Below are 23,702 nucleotides of genomic sequence, written 5' to 3'. Positions count from 1 at the left end.
GTAGTAGCCACAAAGACAGTAACCTGGGCTTAAAATATTAGCAAATCAGCAGTAGTCTGTCGTTATAGTACTATGTAGAACTTTAAGCACTTTCATTAGGCCTTATGTTTATCTCTCATCTCTCAACACTTGACTGATTAACTCTAGAGCTGTTTGTGTGGATTTGTAGAGCTGGTCCTCGGTACAGATCCTCATCTCTATTGGAGTTGAATCGTTCCCTCCGCTCCTCCACCCCTCCTCTTTATGACTCACGTCTCGTTAATTATGGCACATCAAACTGTGAGTGTGCGGAGGAACTCGACTCAGCTTATCAGTCACACTTTCTCTCAAAGCACTGATGAAATTTGACTTGCAGGCTGATCAATTCTGAGATGTGGGTAAGGACACGCAGAAATGAATTATTCCTAGGGAAGGTAAAGGCTAGGAGAGGGAAAAAAGGGAATGAGTTTGAGCCAGATGGTGCATGAGAGAGTGTGACAGCTAGCATTGAGGGAGGAGGAAAAATGGACAAAGCCAGAAAGCGAGGACACAAGGGCTGTTGCTATTTTTTTCAGCACTGTCAGTATCCATTAGGCTGGAGACCAGTACAGAGGAGTATAACCATAACAACATCTGCATTGTGCTCATACCTTTTTATTGTTATACTGTCCATTTTATCAGCTCCACTTACCATATAGAAGCACTTTGTAGTTCTACAATTACTGACTGTAGTCCATCTGTTTCTCTGCATGCTTTGTTAGCCTCCTTTCATGCTGTTCTTTTATGGTCAGGACCCCCACAGGACCACCACAGAGCAGGTATTATTTGGGTGGTGGATCATTCTCAGCACTGCAGTGACACTGACATGGTGGTGGTGTGTTAGTGTGTGTTGTGCTGGTATGAGTGGATAAGACACAGCAGCGCTAATGGAGTTTTTAAACACCTCACTGTCACTGCTGGACTGAGAACAGCAGCGATAGATGAGCGATCGTCTCTGACTTTACATCTACAAGGTGGACCAATTAGGTAGGAGTGTCTAATAGAGTGGACAGTGAGTGGACACGGTATTTAAAAACTTCAGCAGCGCTGCTGTGTCTTATCCACTCATACCAGCACAACACACACTAACACACCACCACCATGTCAGTGTCACTGCAGTGCTGAGAATGATCCACCACCTAAATAATACCTGCTCTGTGGTGGACCTGTGGTGGTCCTGACCATTGAAGAACAGGGTGAAAGCAGGTTAAAAAGTGTGTAGAGAAACAGATAGACTACAGTCAGTAATTGTAGAACTACAAAGTGCTTATATATGGTAAGTGGAGCTGATAAAATGAATAGTGAGTGTAGAAACAAGGATGTGGTTTTAATGTTATGGCTGATCAATGTATGCTACTATGCCACATCTAAAAATAATAACATTTCACCATCAGACTGCCTGACTGCTTGTTGCCTCACTGGTCATGTAACTCCTGACTGGATCTCAGATCTCAGTTCTTCCTCATTGATCACGTTTTTTCCAATAGGTTATGGACCAAGGCCCTGCAGCCACAAGTATAGCACCAGCACGCTAAAATAGTTCTAACTAAAAACAGATCAGAAATGTGTGAATTAATGAAATGTGTTAATGCAAAACTCCATGGGTGGTTGGTGGGGCAGGATTTGACAATGAAATCCTAGATAAAGTGATAGACAGGTGATTCCAGGACTTGGGAATCAAGACTGTGACAACCGCTGTTTTAAGGGTTCTTTGAATAGTCAGCAAGTCTAAATAAACTAACAATATTATTTTCTATAAAGGGGTTTTTAGGGTAGAACATAATGGGAATTGATTTTTTTACTTAATACACTTGCTAATATCATTTCTCTTTGTATTTTGATAAACAGAAAACCCAGTAACCTTTACAGATGGCAGTCGAAGTCACACCACCCTGGTTGCTGAACCCAACATGGACCCATCCCTGACTTACACAGATTCAGACTTTGGAAACGTACACGCGTCCTGCATGCTAAACGGTGCTGATCTTGAGACCAGCTCCAGGGGTCCGGATGGTCTACGAGGAATCCTTTGCACCCTGTCCCCAGAGGCGAAGGCCCAGGAAAGCCTAGCTGAAACTTCTGCTGCAGATCTACTAAAGCCTGCTGCTTCCATCTCTAGCATCAGCCAGGGCAGCAAGGGCATCAATGTCAAAGACATCCTCAAGAGCCTGGTGGCAGCGCCACTGGATGCTGCTGAAAATGGTCCAGATCCAACGACCTACACTGAGAATCAGGTGTTAAAGAGGGAGGCTAAGGCCATGTTGCCCATGCAGTTTCACTCATTTGACAGGTACGTAGCCTCATTAAGCACTAAAACATGAAAGAGAGAGAGAGAGAGAGAGAGAGAGAGAGAGAGAGAGAGAGAGAGAGAGAGAGAGAGAGAAAGGGAGAGAGAGAATGTTATGGTCAGTAACATTATAGCTCTGATTCAGTCGCAGACACAAGCTGAAGGCTGTTTGTACAGCAGAATTTTTGAGGTTAATACACATTAAAGCAAAAGGTTTAATCTTAAAGGTTGTCAGTTCAAGCCCCACCACCACCAAGCTGCCACTGTTGGGACCCTGAGAATGGCCCCTAACTTCAACCGCTTAAACTGTATTCAGTCATAATTGTAAGTCGCTTTGGATAAAAGCATTTGCTAAATGCCACAACTGTAGATGTAAATGTACTGAGGCAGTCGTAGCCTAGTGGTTAAGGTACTGAACTAGTAGTCAGAAGGTTGCTGGTTTAGACCCCATTACTACCAGGTTGCTGCTCTTGGGCCCTTGAGCAAGGCCCTTAACCCTCAATTGCATAAACTGTATTCAGTTATAATTGTAAGATTCAATGTAAAATCTAAAATGCCACAAATGTAAATGTACTGAGGCAGTTGTAGCCTAGTGGTTAAGGTACTGAACTTATAGTCAGAAGGTTGCTGGTTCAAGCCCCACCACTGCCAAGTTGCCACTGTTGGGCCTCTGAGCAACGCCCTTAACCCTCAATTGCTTAGAGTGTATTCTGCCACAGTACTGTAAGTCGCTTTGAATAAAAGCATCTGGTAAATGCCACAAATGTAAATGTACTGAGGCAATTGTAGCCTAGTGGTTAAGGTACTGAACTAGTAATCAAAAGGTTGCTGGTTTAAGCCCCATCACTGCCAGGTTGCTGCTGTTGGGTCCTTGAGCAAGGTCTTTAGCCCTCAGTTGCTTATAGTGTTTACTGCCAGCATACTGTATGTCACTTTGGATAAAGGAGTCTGCTAAATGCCAAAAACATGAATCGAAAATATAAAAATAATATTAAAATAATGCAATATTGTTTAATGTATCTGATTTTGTTAAAAATGTAGTTTAGTTTGTACATCAAGGCTTTGTGCAGGCTATTGGACTTCCTTCAGTTTTTAAGGACCTGACTTTGTGCACAGGTGGAACAGTGCTTAAGGTGTTTTGAGTTAATAAAAGAAATCTGCAGATAAATAGTGAGAGGCAGTTCATCCCTGAATTTTAAAGTTTTCCCACATAAAGCATTTACTTTATAAAAGCCATTAAATAAAGACTCACATAACTGACGAAAATTGCTTTGATGAACTTCAAGGTCAGCTGACCCAACCATGGAGGCCATCAAAACTATTTCTGTTCTCCAGATAGATCATATTTAAACATCATTACTGTTAAATCCCAGTAACTGCTTCATTTAATCATTAACGTTGCATAAATGCAGCTGATCTGAGTCTGTTCAGCTCTGTTTAATGTACAGGGTTTGTATCTGGAAGCGTCTAATACCTGCTCAGCTTAACGAGTGTGCACTGCGTAGCATCAAACCACATGATAAATACCTGCATCAGTTCTCTCCTCCGGCTAAATCTGTAATGATCTTTTATGTGTAAGCAAGCCGTAAGTTATTCCGATCTCTTACGCTGCCTATCGCTGAGAATTTCTGTGTTTGAAAGGATCTGTGGATCATGGCTGTATGTTTACATTCCAGATAAAGATAAGATCTGAGTTATCCATCTCGGTTTCAGAGGGAAACATTCATCCTACACTAATCCCGCTTTAGTCTGTAAATATCTACGTATACATATACACTGAAATAAATGTATTCACAAACAGTGAATTAACAATTAAAAAAAGCCACTACTGTGCCTTTATTAAAGATCCTGAGTGACCGGTTCATGTGAAATTGCCAGAAATGTGTGAGATATTAAATTTCTATCTTGGGACATAACTACCCTAACACCGCCCCCTTTTACAGCTTAGTAGATGGAAATTGTATTTCTCCATCTAAATCACTATATGCATTTTTTTAATAGTTAAATAATTTAAATGTATTTTTTTTTTATATTAACCAGTTAAACAAAAACATCAGCCTTTGTACCAATTTATTTGCAATACACAAACTATAAATTGTGTGCGCCCCCCAACCAACTTTCAGTAATTGTAAATATTGTTTTACCCCCACACCTCTTGTGTTTTCTCAGACTTTGATGGTTGATTAGTATTTTTATTTATCTTAGTGGACATTTAAGGTAAACTGTATTGTTTATTGTAGTAGGGTAGCACTGTCACCTCACAGCAAGAAGGTCCTGGGTTTGATCCCCAGGCGGGCCGGTCCTGGTCCTTTTGCATGTTCTCCCCGTGTCTGCGTGGATTTCCCCGGGAGCTCCGGTTTCCTCCCACAGTCCAAACACATGCAGTCAGGTTACATTGCCCTATAGGTGAATAGCTGGAAGCGTATGCGTGTATGTGTGTCTGCCCTGCGATGGACTGGCGCCCCGTCCAGGGTGTTACTGTGTGCCTTGCGCCCACTGAAAAGCTGGGATAGGCTAATTGGATAAGCGGTTAAGACAGTGAGTGAGTGAGTGAGTGAGTGTATTGTTTTACATGAAAGTACAAACCTTACTTCCATAAAAGTGATAAAATGATAAATGGTAAAATGGGGACAGTGGATTTTGAAGATGTGCAGATTATTACTAGGTGCAAAATATGATGATTCCTCTGTACAACAGATTTTTTGAATTGATGCACAGAGGTGTACAGAGGTCTATTTTGTTGGTCTGTGCTGTTTCAGAGACCGTTTTGCTGGAACATTCCCAGAAAATAAAGTTTCATCTAGATTTTAGAAAGGAATCCTTCTCAACATCATACCAGTTGTTTTACACGAAATAATTTACTATTTATTTTCTCTTGATTGAATTTTGTGAAATATTTGGATGAGTACAAGCCGTGTGCAGCAATGACCGTTCTGTCTGGTTATGATACAGGCCGAGGGTCACAGATGAGGTATACGTTCACTGAATAGCAAAGGTAGATTGTGTGTATTGTGTATGTGAGCGTGTGTGGGGGTGTTTGGGGGTTAGGAAGAGTCTCCAGGGCGTTGATGACAGATTAAACAGTAGAAAGGATCCAGCGTGGCCCCCGGCTCCTGCTCCCCTGTCCTGCTCAGCCCTCAGTCCTTTAATGGAGGCTGACAGGCTGAAATGAGTCGCCCCAGCAAAGTGTATTATTTTTGAAATGCTTTCACACAGGCTGTCGTCCGCCCGTGCGATGTAGTACTCATGGCCCGCACGCTTTAATGTCATCCATCGCAGCCTAAATTGCTGTGTCTAATTGTTTGCCACCTGCCACTGAAATGAGCTGCCAGCCACAGACAGCCCTCTTCGATTGTCTGTCAGAAACACAATGGATCCAGAGTGACAACATCAAAAAAGAGGGTTTGAATGCAGCCGAGCCAGGGGCGACCCTCGTGTCGTTCTGGAACTTTCCTAAAGGTGCATTTTTCAATTAATCTTACGCTGGTTGCAGATGGGACTGCTGGCATGACATGCAAATCAAAGCCCTCGACTTCAGCTTGGCTTTGTGGCGTATGAATGATTGTCGATTAAATCTGCATAAAAGTCGCAGCTCAGCTTTAAATACGATGCAATTACAGTCCAGGACTAATTTATATCAGATCCTGCAAAACATCCACATTGATTTGTGTGCGTAAAATTGTTGTAGCGTTTGCAGACCCATGAAAACACATTAACACATTAAATTCATATTCATTGTGAGATTAATCCCTGCCTTACTCACACCAACTCAATTAAGTAAATCCTATTAATAAAATATGTCCTGGGTCATATCCATCATTCATGAGCCCCAGGCTTATAAATAATTCAAAAATTCTGTACATATTTTATTATAAACTGCTAGACTGCTCCGATATTACCAACTTAACTGTCAAATACCTGCTGGAAGCTGCAGAAGTCAAATAAACAAATGCATTTGGGAAATAAATCTTTACAGTTTGTTATATTGCAAAATACATATTTTAGTTTAGTTTAGGTCAAGAACAAGAGAGAGATAATTTTAACCTTCAAAGATTTTATAATAATAATAATAATAATAATAATAATGATGATAAAACTAAATATAACAATAATAATAATGATAATAATTATTATTATTGTTGTTAGTATTATTATTATGTTTTATTATTATTATTATTAGTAGTAGTAGTATTATTATTAAATTAATATATTATTTTATTATTTAATAAATATATTTATTTATTTATCTATTTATTATATTGCTTTTAGTCACATTGAAACCAACAATTTACTAAAATAAAAAGGATTTTTTTTGCAGCATATTACCCTGCAAACATTTTGATAGTTCACAGATTGGTGGCTCAGCTGTTTTGAATTGTCACAATAATAAAAAGCAAAATCTTTCTGTATGGTAAAGTCAGAACAGAACAAAATTAAATTAAATTCAACGAACAAAAGTATTTCTTGTATTTCCATTTTCATCAACCACTTTATCCTGGTCGGGGTCCTGGTGGATTTGGTTCCACTGAAAATCACTGGGTGTAGGGCTGGAATACCCTAGACAGGGCGCCTATTTATCGTAGGGCTTCGACCACCTTTCCTCTCTGTCTCAGACATTGCTAATTATGTCTGTAGACGCCCGGTCAGGTGATACCACAGTTAAGATTCTAACCCAGATCTCAGCTGTGGTAGACTACAGCTGCACCACCCGAGCACAAATATAGTTTTTATGCTGATTAATATATTTTTGAAGGCTTTAAGTAAATATAAACACAGCACCAAAGGGCCTAGTTAGAAAACATGCATGTCTTCAGTAAATTCAAACCTGCTGGAACACAGGTACAGTATCACTCCACAGTCAAGCAAGCTGTACATTATAAGTTGGCACCTTAAAGGCTGATCTTTTGCTGATCTTTTGCTGATCACATGGATTAAAAAAATGATTGATTGTTGACTTTTGAGAGTGCATTTTGACCTGCATTTGTATTAGTACCAGGACAGAGACTAATACTCACATAACAGAAAGTAGTTCCGTGACAAAAAGCACTGAATGTCCGACCTCCGGTGTCATCCTGATGTTTACAAGTAGACGTTTCAAGATGTATAGTGGAAAAGTAGATACAGAATGTGTGTCTGTAGACTGTCTGTTCTGTTAACAAACACACACACACACACACACACACACACACACACATAGGCTTAACACTGACAGCTCAGTTAGTCCTGCGCTGCATCACACCAACACAGACACGCAACTCTCAGAAATTATTAGCACGCAACAACACACACACACACCTCTATACAGACTTTACCTGTACTCTCAGAAATCATTAGCACGCATTAACACACACACACCTCTATACACACCTCTATTCACACTTTACCTGTACCCTCAGAAATCATTGGCACGCATTAACACACACACACCTCTATACACACTTTACCTGTAACATCGATGAGCTGAATGTGATTCTGTCATTATCAGTGTGTCAGCTGAGGTTTATGTCTGATTCAGGAGGATAAATCGAACTTGTGACTGGCAGCTCAAATGCACTCGTGGAAATCGTGATTTTTGTGGTGATCATATTTATTTATTTATTTATTTATATAATAAAACATCTTGAGATCTCAAGCTCACAAGTTTGAATCTCAGTTTTGCTATCGGCCGCTGGGCGCCTACACGCTGACACAATTGGCTAGCATTTGCTGGGTATGACGGTCTGAGGGATTCCTCATCACTGCTGCAATTATGACGTCTGCTGGCTGGTTGATGGTGTCTGCACAGAGACAAGGAATAGTGGAGATCAGTGCGTGACTCTCCACATGTTATACTGATCCCTGTGTGAACCCACCTCGTGCAGGTGAAAAGAAGTGGTTGGCAACTGCACATGCATTGGAGAGGTTGTGTGTTTAGTACGGCCCTTCAAATTAATAAATAGCAAGATGAATTCGATGTAATATTAGTAGTGTAAGGGGCTGCGGTAAGAAAGTGGTAAATTACGCTAGCTCACTATTGCTGGGATCCAAAGTTTGAATTCCCAGCCATTTTAGTGGAAGGTTGGGCATCTACATATAAACATGATTGGTTATATCTGGGACAGAGGGGAGATTTCCAAGGCCCTGCGATGGATTGACGTCCTATCCAGGGTGTGTAAGTGTTTTGCACTTAGTGATTTCAGGAAAACCGTGACCCTGACCTGGATGAAATTATTATTATTAATATTATTATTGATACAAGCAAACACAGAATAGTATTTTCTAAAAATGGGGCTGGATTTAATCAGAGCGTTACTGGATCTACTTGATCTTCTGTCTGCACGTACTGGCCGAAAGGAAATGAAAGGATTGAAGTGGCAGCCATTGAAGTATAGTTTCTGGTGGCCGGGTTTCTTGTTTTGACATTTTGTTTGGTGTAATTTGGCTCAGTGTGGTTTAGTGGGAAACAGTTTAGCATATACACATAAACACTGTCACAGACACACACTACACACACACACTGTTTCTGGTTCCCACGCATATTCGTGCATGAGGTCAGGATGTTTATTCGTGCTGCAGGTCTGCTCCTGATCCTCTGGGTCTGCGCACCATCACGTCAACATCACCCGACACTATTCGCTTTACATTTACTCAGTCTACATACATATAAACTCAGTACAAGAATCCATCTTATCTACACACATTCTCTATAAAGCTCTATGAAGACATGAATGAAAAGCTTGATTTAAAGAAACTCCAGTGGGCTGCACCTCAGCCCCACTGACCAGTTATGGAATAAACTGGAACATTAATTGAGGCTTTTTTGACCAGCAAATTGACTGAATGGGCACAAATTCCCACAGACATACTTGAAAGTTTTGTAAAAAGCCTTCTCAGAGTAACTGTTCAAGCTGAAAAAAATCACAGCTCATGGTCAGGTGTCCAAATACTTCCGTCCATATAGTGTATATTAAAAAATGGTTTTCTCTCTCTGAGTTTCTCTCACTGTCCAAAAACAATCCAGCTGGCAGATTTAAATTGGCCGTAGGTGCAAGTGGCCCCACACTATACAGTAGAATATAAAATAGTAGCTTTATATCCAAACCAACTTAAACCTAACATCATTGATGCCACTGCAAACAATAAACACATTAAATCTTTTGTTTTACCTGTTTCATTTTGCCTTCCAATATATTTTGTTTCTTCGGATACTATTTGCTATACACTTTCTACATTTAAATTGTAAATAATTGTAATATTTGCTAATGTCATGAAATTCTGCCTTGTCTCTTTATCTGGACTCTTTTTTTGTTGTTCCTCTCTGTTAGGAGTGTGGTCGTGCAGGCCAAAAAACCTCCAGCCGGCAGCATGGCAGTAAATACGGTTGTCAATTCTGGTTCTTCCATTGGTACGGCAGGTTCAAGCAGCACCCCTAACATCTTCACTGCAGCTTCTGCTACACCTAAAAGCATGATCAACACTACAGGTAAATACACACCTTCTTATAAACCTTGCTCCTTGTATTCATGCCATTTATTAAATTTTATGCCTGTAATAGACACAATTACTCTTTGTGTCCTAAATGTACATGTACTTTGAGGGCTAGTTAGGAGATTGTACTGAGATTTGGGACCTGACAGTCGCAGACTGCAGTGATTAAAACCTCATGGAATCAGATTTAGAGTGAAAGGTGCTTTGTGTCCACTAGAGGTCACTCTACACTGCGATAGGAGCTCATCCACGGCTGAGTCAGTGCTGTCTGTGTTATTATACTCGTGTGTAGATTTACACCAGGACAGGACCTGTGTTTAATGTTCAGGGTTTAGGATGTTACACAAGTGTGCATTCCATTTGATTTCCATGTCCATCTCAAATGACAATAATAAAGATCATGTGATCATCAGTGATCATGTAAGCACTGACTGACCAGTGACATCTAGAGGTGTCTGATATTGGGCATTTACTCCATCATAAACCTACTCATTATCATAAATTAATAATTAATACATTCATATTGTTCTGTTTTCATATATTCAATATTCTTTATGTTGTATGTACCCAAAGATTCTGTATTGTCTGTATATTGTAGAGAGCTACCAACAGCCGAAAACAAGTTCCTTGTACATGCAAACATACTTGGTGAAAGAAGCTGATTCTGATTATTTTGGCTAGAATCAGGACAATGAAGAGAACTGGGAAATTCTATATACAGTGGTACCTTGAAACTCAACATCAATTGGTTCTGGGAGTGGTGTTGAGTTTAAAAAGGCGTTGAGTTTCAAGTTATAATATAAAAACACTAAAATAAAAAGCTGATTCTCACAATTCCTCAAAACCTGAAGCTGTAACACAAGTTTAAAAGTGAAACAGTGAGGAAAATCCAGATAAACACAGATACAGTTTCATCTCATATGTACACACTGATGACTTTTTACTGCATCGCTCAAGCCAAGCGGCTGTTCATTGTTAATTTGAAATTAAACAAATACATTTAAAAAAACAACAACAAACTGAACACGTTGAGTTTAAGGGTATAAATTTCTTGACAAAGGGCGTTGAGTTTCAAAGATTTGAGTTTAGGGGACGTTGAGTTATAAGGTACCACTGTATCTATTTGCACTCACAGAAAACCAGCAAACTATATATAAACACATCTATATATATATATAAATTCAAATTTGATTATTGTTATTATTAAAAACATTGCTTTCTAGTTAGCTGGTAAAAACCCAATTCAATGTGGGTGGTATGTGTGTGTGTGTGTGTGTGTGTGTGTGTGTGTGTGTGCCTTAGTGCATATGTAACTTTTTTTTTTGGCTAAATACAAGGGGGTGTCAGTGCAAATTGATTGATCTGGTGAACACAGAGAAAGTCATTTTGAGAACAGAGACAGAGAAATGAAGACTGGAGGACAACGTCTGCTCTGCTGATGTGTATATAATACAAGAATATTGATGGTAAAGGCTGTCAAGCACTAATTTGACATATTGTTTGGTATGGTAATATACATAGAATGTCTATCTGTCTGTCTGTACATAAACACACACTTGCATGGACAACCAAACCACAGTTTTATTGTAACAATAATATTAACACTGATTAAAAAGAGTTAGTAGTTATTATGAGGTCTGATATTTCACCTCTTTAGTCACTGACCGATTACTTTCACCTGCCAGAAAGTGGAGTTTTGCATATGTAGAGTCATCCATTACTATCGGTGAATCAACCATCTCTTTCCGTCTCGACCTTTTTCTCCCTCAGGCACAGCCAATAATGCCCGGATCTGAACTTGAGAGTTTATGTGGGCACAGAGAGTGTGGACATGCTCTATATTATATATTCAGTACAGCAAACACGCACAGTAATGATGTATTATTCTGTTTATTAGGAGGCTCTGTTCTCCGGGAAAATGAGACATGAGGGCAGAACTGGAAACTTTACAGTCATTGTTTTACAATGTTAGCTGCTCAGTTTCTATACATTATGCTTAATACATATTAGAAAAAGATGCTACAGCTTTCACTGACACTCTTAAGACCATCCGTACCTTTGTGACAAGGTCACAGGATAAGCCGGACGCGATTGATTCCCGATTTGACCAAAGTCTGCTTTCGGCGAGATCCATAAGACATTTTGTCTCCTAACATCAGCGAGGGACGCCTGTCCCTGCCAAACCAAGTGACGTCCGTGTAATAGAGTTCCCGTCCTCATCGGGATCAAGTCAGCTCACGCTTTGAATCGATGACAGTCCATTCCTCTGATGTATCTATCACTTGTTGGAGGGTAGAGAAGACGCAGCAGAGATGAGGATTTGGCAGGAACTGAAGTGAAGACAATGTAGACCATGATCTCTCTCGGGGAGGAGAGTGATTGGTGTTTGATGGCTGATTCTGATGTGGTTTCTCAGGTTTTCTGCTCAAAAATATATCGTAATTGTTAGGGGCTTTGGTGGCACAACATTTTTAGAGATAATTTAGTTGTCAGTACATTGTTTTGTCAGAGTGAAAATTGCACAGCATATTCTGACAGTATATCAGTATGTGCTTTTTCTTCCAGCTCGTATATTAACATACATATTGCATTGTGAATGCATTTATCTACCTAAGAAGCTTCAAAACTGTTAAAGTGCTTCAAAACTGCCAAATATTCCACCAATATGTTGAGTATGTAGAGAATATCTGCATTATCTACCCATTCTTTCATGTAAAGTGCTGCTACTAGTCCATAAATCTCTGATTGGTTTCGGCCCAGAATACATCCCAGATATGTTAAGAGAATATAAACCCAGTAGATCTCTTAGATCAGGGGTGTGAAACTCATCTTCACCGAGGGCCAAATCTGCATTATGGTGGCCCTCAGAGGGCCGATTGTAACGTATCCTGCTGTGATTGCAGTCGCCTTTTAAGTCTTGGACAATTTGTTGTTTTTCTTGGAGGCTAAATTCTGTGTTTGGTGTCAAAATTCCAAATTTATACTGTATATTTATAATTTATATCTACATTTATATTGTACTCCTTTACCATAGACACGGCCTCATAACACAAGAGACGTACCGCTTTTTCTTGAACCACAAACTTGTTTTCACGTTCCCATCTTTCATAAAATTTCCTCCTTCTGCTTCAATTTTCTCTTCTTGTACATTTTGGGATTATTTGTAAATATTTCTCAACATCGCCTCAGTTAAACGCTGATCATCTAGTGGCGGGATGCAGTCACTTTGCAGGTCACAAAATCGGCATGCATTGTGGGAGATGCAGTTCATGTATGATTTTACAGTGTATTTTAAGACAATCAAACATCTTTTAAGTTCTTGTGGGCCACATAAAATGACGTGGCGGGCCAGGTTTGGCCCACGGGCCTTGAATTTGACACGTGTCCTAGATCCATGGACTCAGGTCAGCTGGTCGAGCCCAAAGTCCAAACTAAACATGGTGAAGCAGCATTTAGCTGCTACGCTGCACATAAATGTTTAAATCCAGGTTCAAAACTTTTCTCTCCTTGTGCCTGCGATTGAGCTCTAAATTTTGCACTCCATTAATAATGAACTTTAGATCTTTATTTTTATGTTTCACCAAATACTTAATTATAACAGTATTTGCAAAAAAGCCTTTCTGAGGTTTTAGATCTTAGGAATGTTTAATGCTTTTAATTTTTCCTTATGTAAAGCACTTTAAGTTGCCACTGTATATGAAAGGTGCTAGATGAATAAACTTGCCTTGCCTTCTCTAAAGAGACCACCAAAGGACCACCACTGATTAGATATTACTACTGGACCGTTCAGTTAAATAAAGGTTTAAGTGGATAAACAAATCAGATATTCTTGTTTTAACTGCATTTTCACAAAACCTTCCACATTTCCAGACCTTCCTGGAAACTGGAATTTGTAAATAAACTGACAAATTGATGAACAGTGGACAGTAAAAGTTGTGGTCATTTTTGTGACCTGTGTGCACTTTGTTTTGTCTCCCAGGAGCTGCCGACCCTGCCGCTTCCTCATGCTCCTCTTCCTCCAGCTTTGTGAACGGAGCCACGAGTAAAAACCTGCCTGCAGTGCAGACGGTCGGTCCGATGCCTGAAGACACCATGGAGAACATGAGGTGAGCCGAAGCAGACAGTGGAGGAGCAATTCTTTTTTTAATAATAACTAAAATATTTCATAATTTAACATAATTATAACATAACAGCAAGAAGACAGAAATGATGAAGGTTGAAAATGAATGAAATATCTATTTATCTGTCCGTCCATCCATCCATCCATCCATCCATCCATCCATCCATCCATCTATCTATCTATCTATCTATCTATCTATCTATCTATCTATCTATCTATCTATCTATCTATCTATCTATATCTTTATATATATATATATATATATATATATATATATATATATATATATATATATATATATATAATTAAAATCACATTTGGTGTCTCGCTAGAACAAATGTAAAGTTTCTTGTTTAGTAAGCAATTACACGTGTGGATTCAGATTTTTCCTGTACTCTAATACTGCAGAGACAGAACCCAGCCAGCAGAGGGGGCTGTATTCACCGTGTGCATCATTAGACGCTCAATGCTGCAGTTTTCTTTGTTTTAGCCGAGGTGAAAGATCACGTGACTGGGTTTTTCAGTCGCTGCTAAGGTTGTGACAGACATCCTGCACCTTACATTACCTGTGTGTGTGTGTGTGTGTGTGTTTGAGTAAACTGTCAAGCAGAACTGTAAGTGCCGATAAAAATATTGTGTGTGTGTGTGTGTGTGTCTGTGTGTCTGTGAAAGAGGCAGAGAGAGAGAGAGAGAGAGAGAGAGAGAGAGGGTAAATTGCTTAGTACAGCTATGTTACTTCTAATATAAAATTAACTCTGTGTGTGTGTGAGGACCATTCTGACCTTGGCTCCATATTCCATCCACATCTAATGCTTTATGACAGAATGCACACAGCCTAACCGCTCTCTGCCTGCAGAAGTGTGTGTGTGTGTGTGTGTGAGTGTGTGTGTGACTTCACACACAGTTTTGGCAGCTTCTCCGCCATGCTTCGAATGGCAAGTCAGTTGCCATGGCAGCAGTAAACGGCAGCACTCATGGCAAATGTGAAGTCAATGATGAAAGTGTCTGGTTGTGGAGGCTGTGATGCCTAACCTGTGCTAAGCTGTGACACTGACTCACTCACTCACATATTCACTCACCCACTCACTCACATATTCACTCACTCACTCACATATTCACTCACCCACTCACTCACATATTCACCTATTCACTCACTCACTCACATATTCACTCACTCACTCACTCACTCACTCACTCACTCACTCACTCACATATTCACTCACTCACTCACTCACTCACATATTCACTCACTGACTCACTCACTCACATATTCACTCACTGACTCACTCACTCACATATTCACTCACTGACTCACTCACTCACATATTCACTCACTGACTCACTCACTGACTCACTCACCCACTCACTCACATATTCACTCACTGACTCACTCACTCACATATTCACTCACTGACTCACTCACTCACATATTCACTCACTGACTCACTCACTCACATATTCACTCACTGACTCACTCACTCACATATTCACTCACCCACTCACTCACATATTCACCTATTCACTCACTCACATATTCACTCACTGACTCACTCACTCACATATTCACTCACTGACTCACTCACTCACATATTCACTCACCCACTCACTCACATATTCACCTATTCACTCACTCACATATTCACTCACTGACTCACTCACTCACATATTCACTCACTGACTCACTCACTCACATATTCACTCACCCACTCACTCACTCACATATTCACTCACCCACTCACTCACTCACATATTCACTCACCCACTCACTCACATATTCACTCACTCACTCACATATTCACCTATTCACTCACTCACTCACATATTCACTCACTCACTCACTGACTCACTCACTCACATATTCACTCACTGACTCACTCACTCACATATTCACTCACTCACTCACTCACTCACTGACACTCACTCACATATTCACTCACTGATTCACTCACTCACATATTCACTCACCCACTCACTCACTCACATATTCACTCACTGATTCACTCACTCACATATTCACTCACCCACTCACTCACTCACTCACTGACTCACTCACTCACATATTCACCTATTCACTCACTGACTCACTCACATATTCACTCACTGACTCACTCACTCACATATTCACTCACCCACTCACTCACTCACATATTCACTCACTGACTCACTAATTCACTCACTCACTCACTCACATATTCACTCACCCACTCACTCACTCACTGACTCAAACACTCACTCACTGACTCACACACTCACATATTCACTCACTGACTCACTCACTCACATATTCACTCACCCACTCACTCACTCACTCACTGACTCAAACACTCACTCACTGACTCACACACTCACATATTCACTCACTGACTCACTCACTCACATATTCACTCACCCACTCACCCACTCACTGACTCACTCACTGACTCACACACTCACGCACTGACTCACTAATTCACTCACTGACTCACTCACTCACATATTCACTCACCCACTCACTCACTCACTCACTGACTCACTCACTGACACACACTCACTCACTCACTCACTCACTAATTCACTCAATAACTCACTCACATATTCACTCACCCACTCCCTTACTCACTCACTGACTCACTCACTGACTCACACACTCACTCACTGACTCACTCATTCACTCACACACTCACTCATTCACTCACACACTCACTCAATAACTCACTCACTCAATAACTCACTTATTCACTCTCTCACTCACTTATTCACTCACTCACTCACTCACTTATTCACTCACTCACACTCATTCATTCACTCACACTCTAACTCACTCATTCACTCACTCACACTCTAACTCACTCATTCATTCACTCACACTCTAACTCACTCATTCACTCACTCACACTCTAACTCACTCATTCACTCACTCACACTCTAACTCACTCATTCATTCACTCACTCTAACTTACTCATTCACTTACTCACTAGCTTACTCATTCACTCACTCATTTATTCACTTACTCACTCAAGTGAGCGTACTTGAAACTTTGAGCTGGACGATGACTGATTAACTGATGATTAACGTTTTACTTCTTGTTCTCTCAGTATCACCACTAAGTTGGAGCGAGCTCTGGAGAAGGTGGCGCCCCTGCTCAGAGAGATCTTCGTGGACTTCGCACCATTTTTGAGTCGCACTCTTCTGGGCAGCCATGGCCAGGAGCTTCTAATAGAAGGTACATTTTATTATTCGATCAATTTTTTTTTACTCGTCACTTAAACCTGGTCAGGGTCTTGATCAGTCCAGTACCACTGACCCTCACCCTGACCGAGGAGCCACACGCCGCCTCCGACATGAGTGCAGTCCCTGACCAGCCAGCAAAGACGATTAAAGCAGCAATGAGGAACTTGTTAGACCATTTATTTTCTTAGACACCGTTAATCATGTCTGTATGGGTGCAGGACGGTCGATAGCACAGCTGAGATTTGAGCTCAAGAGTTTCTGTATAATGATTATTAGGTCGATAGTCACACCCAATCATTACAGATTATTATTTATGTTCATGCTATAAACTAACATTAATGAAAAATAAAACCAAGATAGATTTATTAAATTATTTATTTATTTATGTTGTAATGTTTGCAGAAGCAGTGTGTATGGAAAGAAACCACACACACACACACACACACACACACATGTTTACAGCATCACTTTAAATCCACACTCACACTCTCTCCAGCTTGAGTGATTAACAGTGTTAGTGTTGAGCTCTTCTCAGTGCCTGTTTGTTTAGTGTAATATATTCATGCAGATCTTTCAAACCTCTGAACGGGTGATTATGCAACACCGAAAATATGTAAAACACACTCACAGACACACAGTTTGTTTTGGCAGATACCTTTTCATGCATTAATGCAGCCAAATTCCTGCAACAACAAACAGAGACGCTTTTCCAAATAAAGCAACAACATACAGTCAGTGTGAGGTGTTAAAATTTGACGTAAAGGTTTTTTTTTATTTTATTTTACTGTGGTTATTAAGGTGGTAGCATCGTGTTGAGGAATAGTTTTTAGCAGCTGAAAGTGGAAATTTGTTGGAGATTGATGGAAGAATAAATGGTGAACAGTACAGAGTTCTTAAAGAAAAACCCACGGCGGCTCAGTGGGTAGCACTGTCACCTCACAGCAAGAAGGTCCTGGGTTTGATCCCCAGGTGGGGCGGTCTGGATCCTTTCTGTGTGGAGTTTGCATGAATGTAACCAAAGTGTAAAACATGACGTTAAAATCCCAATAAACAAACAAACATAAAGAAAAACCAAGAAAAACTCTGTTAAAAATATATGATAAATGTTAAAACAGCTCACTGATTCCTGACTAACCAGGCGAATCATTTGTGCATTTACCAAATATTCATTCATTTATTGTATGCTTTGCCATCGTTTTATCCTATTTAGGGTGGCGATGGGTCTGATTCACTGTGAAAAATGTAGTAAATATTAAAGGGCCAAATACTGTTTTACATTAACTGATTTTAAAAACAACACTACTGTCTGTCTTAGCGTCAAACATGATTAAACCATGTATTTCTCCCCTAATCTGGTCATTTACAATTACCCTGATTGCATCCTCCACTGATTCAACCCTCCACCGCTGACTGAGGACGCTTCTCAACTGACACACGCCCCCTCTGACACGCGCTAAGTACAGACTGCATTTTTCACCTGCACGAGTCGAGTTCTTATATACCGATCAGCACTGTGCACGGAGAGCCACACCCAGATCAGCATTATTCCTCAGCCCTGTGCAAGCGCCATCAATCAGCCAGCGGGGGTTGTAATTGCACCAGTTATGGCTTGTCCCTAACCCTATGAACAACAGCCAATCGTTGTTCATGCAGCCGCTCAGCCCAGCCGGGTGGCAGAGCTGAGATTTGATACGATGTGTTCGAAAACCCAGCTCTGGTGTGCTAGCGTATTTTACCGCTGCGCCACCTGAGCCAAGGGGGGTAAGAATATTTTACATTTCAAATAAATCAATAAATTAAATTAATTAAATGATATTAAATCCATTTCACATTGTTGTACCTAAGTTTAGATCGTTTAGATATAAAATGTGTATGTTTAAGTGTGTATGTCTTAATGTATTGATGTATGTATTGGGCTTAGTGGGTAGCACTGTCACCTCACAGCAAGAAGGTCCTGGGTTCTTTCTGAGTGGAGTTTGCATGTTCTCCCCGTGTCCGCGTGGGTTTCCTCCGAGTGCTCCGGTTTCCTCCCACAGTCCAAAAACATGCAAGTGAGGTAAATTGGGGATACAAATTTGTCCATGACTGTGTTTGACATAAAAAAATATTATTATTATTATAAATATTATTAAATAAATAAATACTTGATCTGATGAATCTTGTGCAAGCAGTAACTATCTGTCCTGTCATAAATGTAACCAAAGTGTGTAAAACATGACGTTAAAATCGTAATAAATAAAATGTATGTATATATTTGGAATTATTAAAAATCTAGACATTAAAGATTATTAAAAATAATTTGAGATTGAGAGAACAAACATGTTTATAAGAAGAAATGTACTGTTGTTAGGGAAGAGTAATGACCAGGGGTAAGAAACAGAGTAAAGGGAAAATGTCTCTCATCACAGAACTCTCACTAATTCACACGTACATCAAACATTTCGGCTCTGAACTGACAGAAATAATCAAGATAAGCTAAAGAGGAAGGAAGGTTTTGTGTTGGCGTGACAAGTGTGAATAAGTGTGACCGCAGGCCTGATTCAATCCTGCCATGAGCCAAAATAAACATCTACCTTAGTCAAACAAAGACCTCTGCACTCCATCACACCGGCGTACACCGGTGCAAACTCCGCCACGGCTTCTGAGCACGCTCAGTGCTTTACTTCAGTCCTAGTCCTCTGTGTTTCCTCATGTTAAGACTTAACCCTGATTAACAAACAAAGGTCCTGGTGTTTGTGTCAGAAACATACACAAGCCGAAGACCATAAGCAGATGTTTATGTGTTTTTATTTCAATTTACAAAATACTTACTTACTGATTTACGTAATGAAATTTTTATTTATTTATTCATTGGATAAATAAATGGTTATAGATTTTATTTGAAAAGATTTATAAGATTAATACATTCTGAGTAGTATTTTTGTCTGCAGTGGATTTTATGACATCCTTTCTTAAACAGTAGCAGCAGAAATCAGCGCTTCCCAAAGCATGAATGAATCCAATCATTTTACCCCCATTCACTGCATCATCTACCATCCGTCCATCTCACAGCCCCCCCAAAAAAGACGTCTCTTTTACCCCACCTTCCTTACTTCCTCTTTCTCCAACCCTTTACAGCTGAAATACTGTTAACTGGTGCGAAGGAGCCCTATTTACCCATAATTACCCACCATCCATCACCCAACACGGCACCAGGGGTCAGGCCCCTGCCCCTCCCCCCTCCAGACCAGCAGTCACTGGGGGCAATTATGTCCCGTCCGGCCGGCTGATTAGCTCTGTGCACTTGGAGTTGGGATCGAGGCCCCTCGGTGAAACAGAGCGCTTGTTGTGAAAGCCGAGCGGCCCGAGATCGAGCAGCAGCGGCCGAGCAACAATGCTGCATTCAGAGCCGGCGTGCTTAACTGGAAAAGCTCAGCACGGCTCTGTTTAAATAGAATGCATTTAGTTTGTCCAGCAGCATGAGCCGCGGGTCAAGAAACCACCTGACTTATGGGCAGACAGAGTAAGAGTCGGGGTCACGCCGCACATTCAGGGGTCGCGCTGTGTACTCCATGCTGGGATGTAACCTCAGCCTCATAAATGTGAAAGAGAGATTGTAAGGACAGAACCTCTCACACTTGGCCTCTGAAATATTACAGTGATTGCTTCCGCTGTGTGAATAGCTGGAAAACCATCACTCATGTTTTAAAGGACATTTAAATGGCATGCTGGGAGTTTTGAGGCTGTTAAAGCTGCTGATCTGGACAGGAAAGGTTACAGGGGGGTTAAGATTCTGTGTTGTAACAGAATTAGATGTTAGGTTTAAGTGGTACAGGAGTCATTTGGTCTGGTCACATTTTTTTTTTTTATATATTGATTTATTAAATACAGGATTTTTTTTTCTATAAACACTTTCATTTATTCTGAGTGTTATTTCAGTTTATGCATTTTTTTATATTAAAAATCCAAAAAAGTAAGAAGTTTTATATGAATCCATTAGATCAACATCAATGTGGTATCATCGCTGCGTTATTAAATAATAAATGTATAGAATATAGTACAATGTTTTACAATATTGCAATATTTTACAAATGTATAATTCACATTTATTCCTAATTTAAGAAAATACATTTGTGGATACAGCAAAACCTAATAAATAATAAAAACGAATACTACTACTACTACTACTACTACTACTAATAATAATAATATTAATAATAATAAATCTAAAGACGAGACAGAGTTCAGTATACTTGGCTCTGCTGAGGAAACATTTAAGGTTCATGCACTATAATCTTACCATCCAATGTTTTCAAATCTGAGTTTCAGTAGTTAAAGATCGAGAGAAATCTATATATATATTTATCAGCAGCAGGCTAGATGACTGTCAGAAAAGTTAATTACAGTTACAGCTCATTAACGCTGCTGCTCTAATACTAAACTCAGTACTCCGATTTCACTGGTCAGCTACAGGATGGACTTTCAAGTGTTACCACATGTTTTAAAATCACTACATGATTTAGGACTAAAATACATCTTAACATGTATTAACATTCTGGTCACTTCTGCCTACAGCAGCTGCAATGCATCTTCTGTTATGTATATGTTATTATAATATTAAAGTTATTTGTAAAAATATATTATTATTAATATTATTATTACTATTAACGTTTCTAATTTCTTAATACAAAATAATGTGGTGCATTGTTTTATATCTAACAGTGTCTATTAACATTTAAAATAAAATTATTTGACTTTTGTTTTAAAACATATGAACTTATAGACATTGTAAATTAGTGCATCTTTAAAATAATTCTAAGCCAATATGAATGACGAGTGTGTCAAGTCAATTTTCTCTTCTTGTGACCGTATGGATAGCGTTTCTCCAGAACATCCCGTTTTTTTGTTTGGTTCTTCAAGTTTCTTTTATAATATTACAAAATCCTCTCAACATTTATAAAAATCTAATTATGCACTGTAAAGACTAAAGAAACAAAAAACAAATCCTAAACATCATCTTATAGTTGTGCTGATAAAAAATACCAAAATCTTTTGCCAGAACATCAGTAAATTAGCTTCAACACTAACATGATGGTCAGTAGCCTCGTTATATCTCCCTAAATTTCCCTTAAGAAAATGTGCTGTATTGCTCTTGGCGCCGTGTTGCTCTTATAGGAATTTAGAAGAAGATATCACAGTTTATGAGCCCTGCATTTATCTCACATTTATCTCACACTGACATACAGAGGATGACCTTTAACCTCACCAGAGACGTTATCTGCCTCCCAGAGAACTGTTAGCCATCTAAACCGCCGGCCTTCGACATGACAGAGGATTTACCGGACAGGAAGCTTTACACTGATCCAGACTCACTCAAACTCCCTGATTTACCCAATCAAAGCTACGACTGAGCTGAGACTACAAACGTAGATCATTGTGAGAAATCAGTCCTGCTGATGTGTGTTTTTGTGGTGATTAAATAGATTTCTAATGGGCTTTTTTTACTTTGTGCTTTATTAGGTTTGGTGTGTATGAAGTCCAGTACGTCTGTGGTGGAGCTGGTCATGCTGCTTTGCTCTCAGGTAGATCACTCCTTCATATGTTTATCCTCCATAAAACTAATAAGAAAAGTGAATTTGTTAAGCACAACATACAGTAATTGTACATGTTTCTGAATTATATCCTGCATACATTAATGATGGGATAGTATTACATTTTAGTTATTATAATTCCCTTTTAGCTGCTAGATTGTTTTACTGTTTCCTAGCCAATCATGTCTGTATGTAGACGCCCGACCCGGCGATAGCATCACTGGGGATTTAAACCCTGTATGCCAGTTTTAGTGGGTTAACATTATTTGCCACTGAACCACCTAATTGCCCTTAATTCATCCTTTGCCTGTTGGTCTGTAGCACAATTGTTTTTGTGGTTACTGATCATGTCTGGGTCACCCTACTGCTAAAATCATTAAATTTAAGTTTAAATCTTTAAGCTGCCTCTGTATTTAATTAAGTAGTTGTACAACAGTAGTACAACATGCATGAACCTCAGCCGGAGACCAAATATTAACGTTTCCCTAACCTCTTTATCCTGAACATTCGAGTCTTAAAAGACAATTAAAAACAGTCCTTGAACTGTTGGTTACTGTGGAAGCTCTTCTGGATAAGAGCGACTGCTAAATGTTGAAAATATAAATGTAGATGTAGAATACATTTCTTACCTGCTAGTCTGTGGCCACAGCACAAAAACTTGCACCATGCCCCAACATGACCACCACAGTACAACATTAATGAATGCACGATCATCTCGATCATCTGTGACTATGATGTTCTTTCCTCTTTATTCACAATCACCACAATAAACAATAATGAAACTTTCATTGTACAGATGCCCCAACATGCCCTCAACATGCCACAGTATCTTCCCAGCAGTCCTTTAACTCCGAGTCATATATTACGTCTCACTGATCTCCTCAGTCTCTTGTTAATCGTTCCCTTTCAGAAGGGTCAGGCTCCCAGTGTTGCTGTCAGACGAGGAGATATTTAACATACCTTCTGTCAGCCCATCGCTCTTGCTCGGTGAGCCCATAAGGAAACCATTACCTCAGCGTCTCTCTCGGT

The 23,702-nt window shown here is 39.8% G+C and overlaps 1 protein-coding gene across 2 annotated transcripts in view; it reads left to right on the top strand.

Moving 5' to 3' along the window:
* nbeab (neurobeachin b) overlaps nt 1–23,702 on the top strand; it is a 322,601-nt gene that overhangs the window by 130,812 nt on the left and 168,087 nt on the right. For both annotated transcript variants that reach the window (XM_063016272.1, XM_063016273.1), the window contains 5 exons: nt 1,867–2,308; nt 9,610–9,767; nt 13,752–13,878; nt 16,968–17,095; nt 22,603–22,664. In XM_063016272.1, coding sequence (XP_062872342.1) covers nt 1,867–2,308; nt 9,610–9,767; nt 13,752–13,878; nt 16,968–17,095; nt 22,603–22,664 — 917 coding nt within the window. The remainder of the gene's footprint in view (nt 1–1,866; nt 2,309–9,609; nt 9,768–13,751; nt 13,879–16,967; nt 17,096–22,602; nt 22,665–23,702) is intronic.

The sequence above is a fragment of the Trichomycterus rosablanca genome, chromosome 20, assembly GCF_030014385.1.
Source record: "Trichomycterus rosablanca isolate fTriRos1 chromosome 20, fTriRos1.hap1, whole genome shotgun sequence".
NCBI classification, from domain to species: domain Eukaryota; kingdom Metazoa; phylum Chordata; class Actinopteri; order Siluriformes; family Trichomycteridae; genus Trichomycterus; species Trichomycterus rosablanca.
Note: the sequence above shows the minus strand (reverse complement) of the source record. Positions and strands in the feature narration are given on the sequence as shown.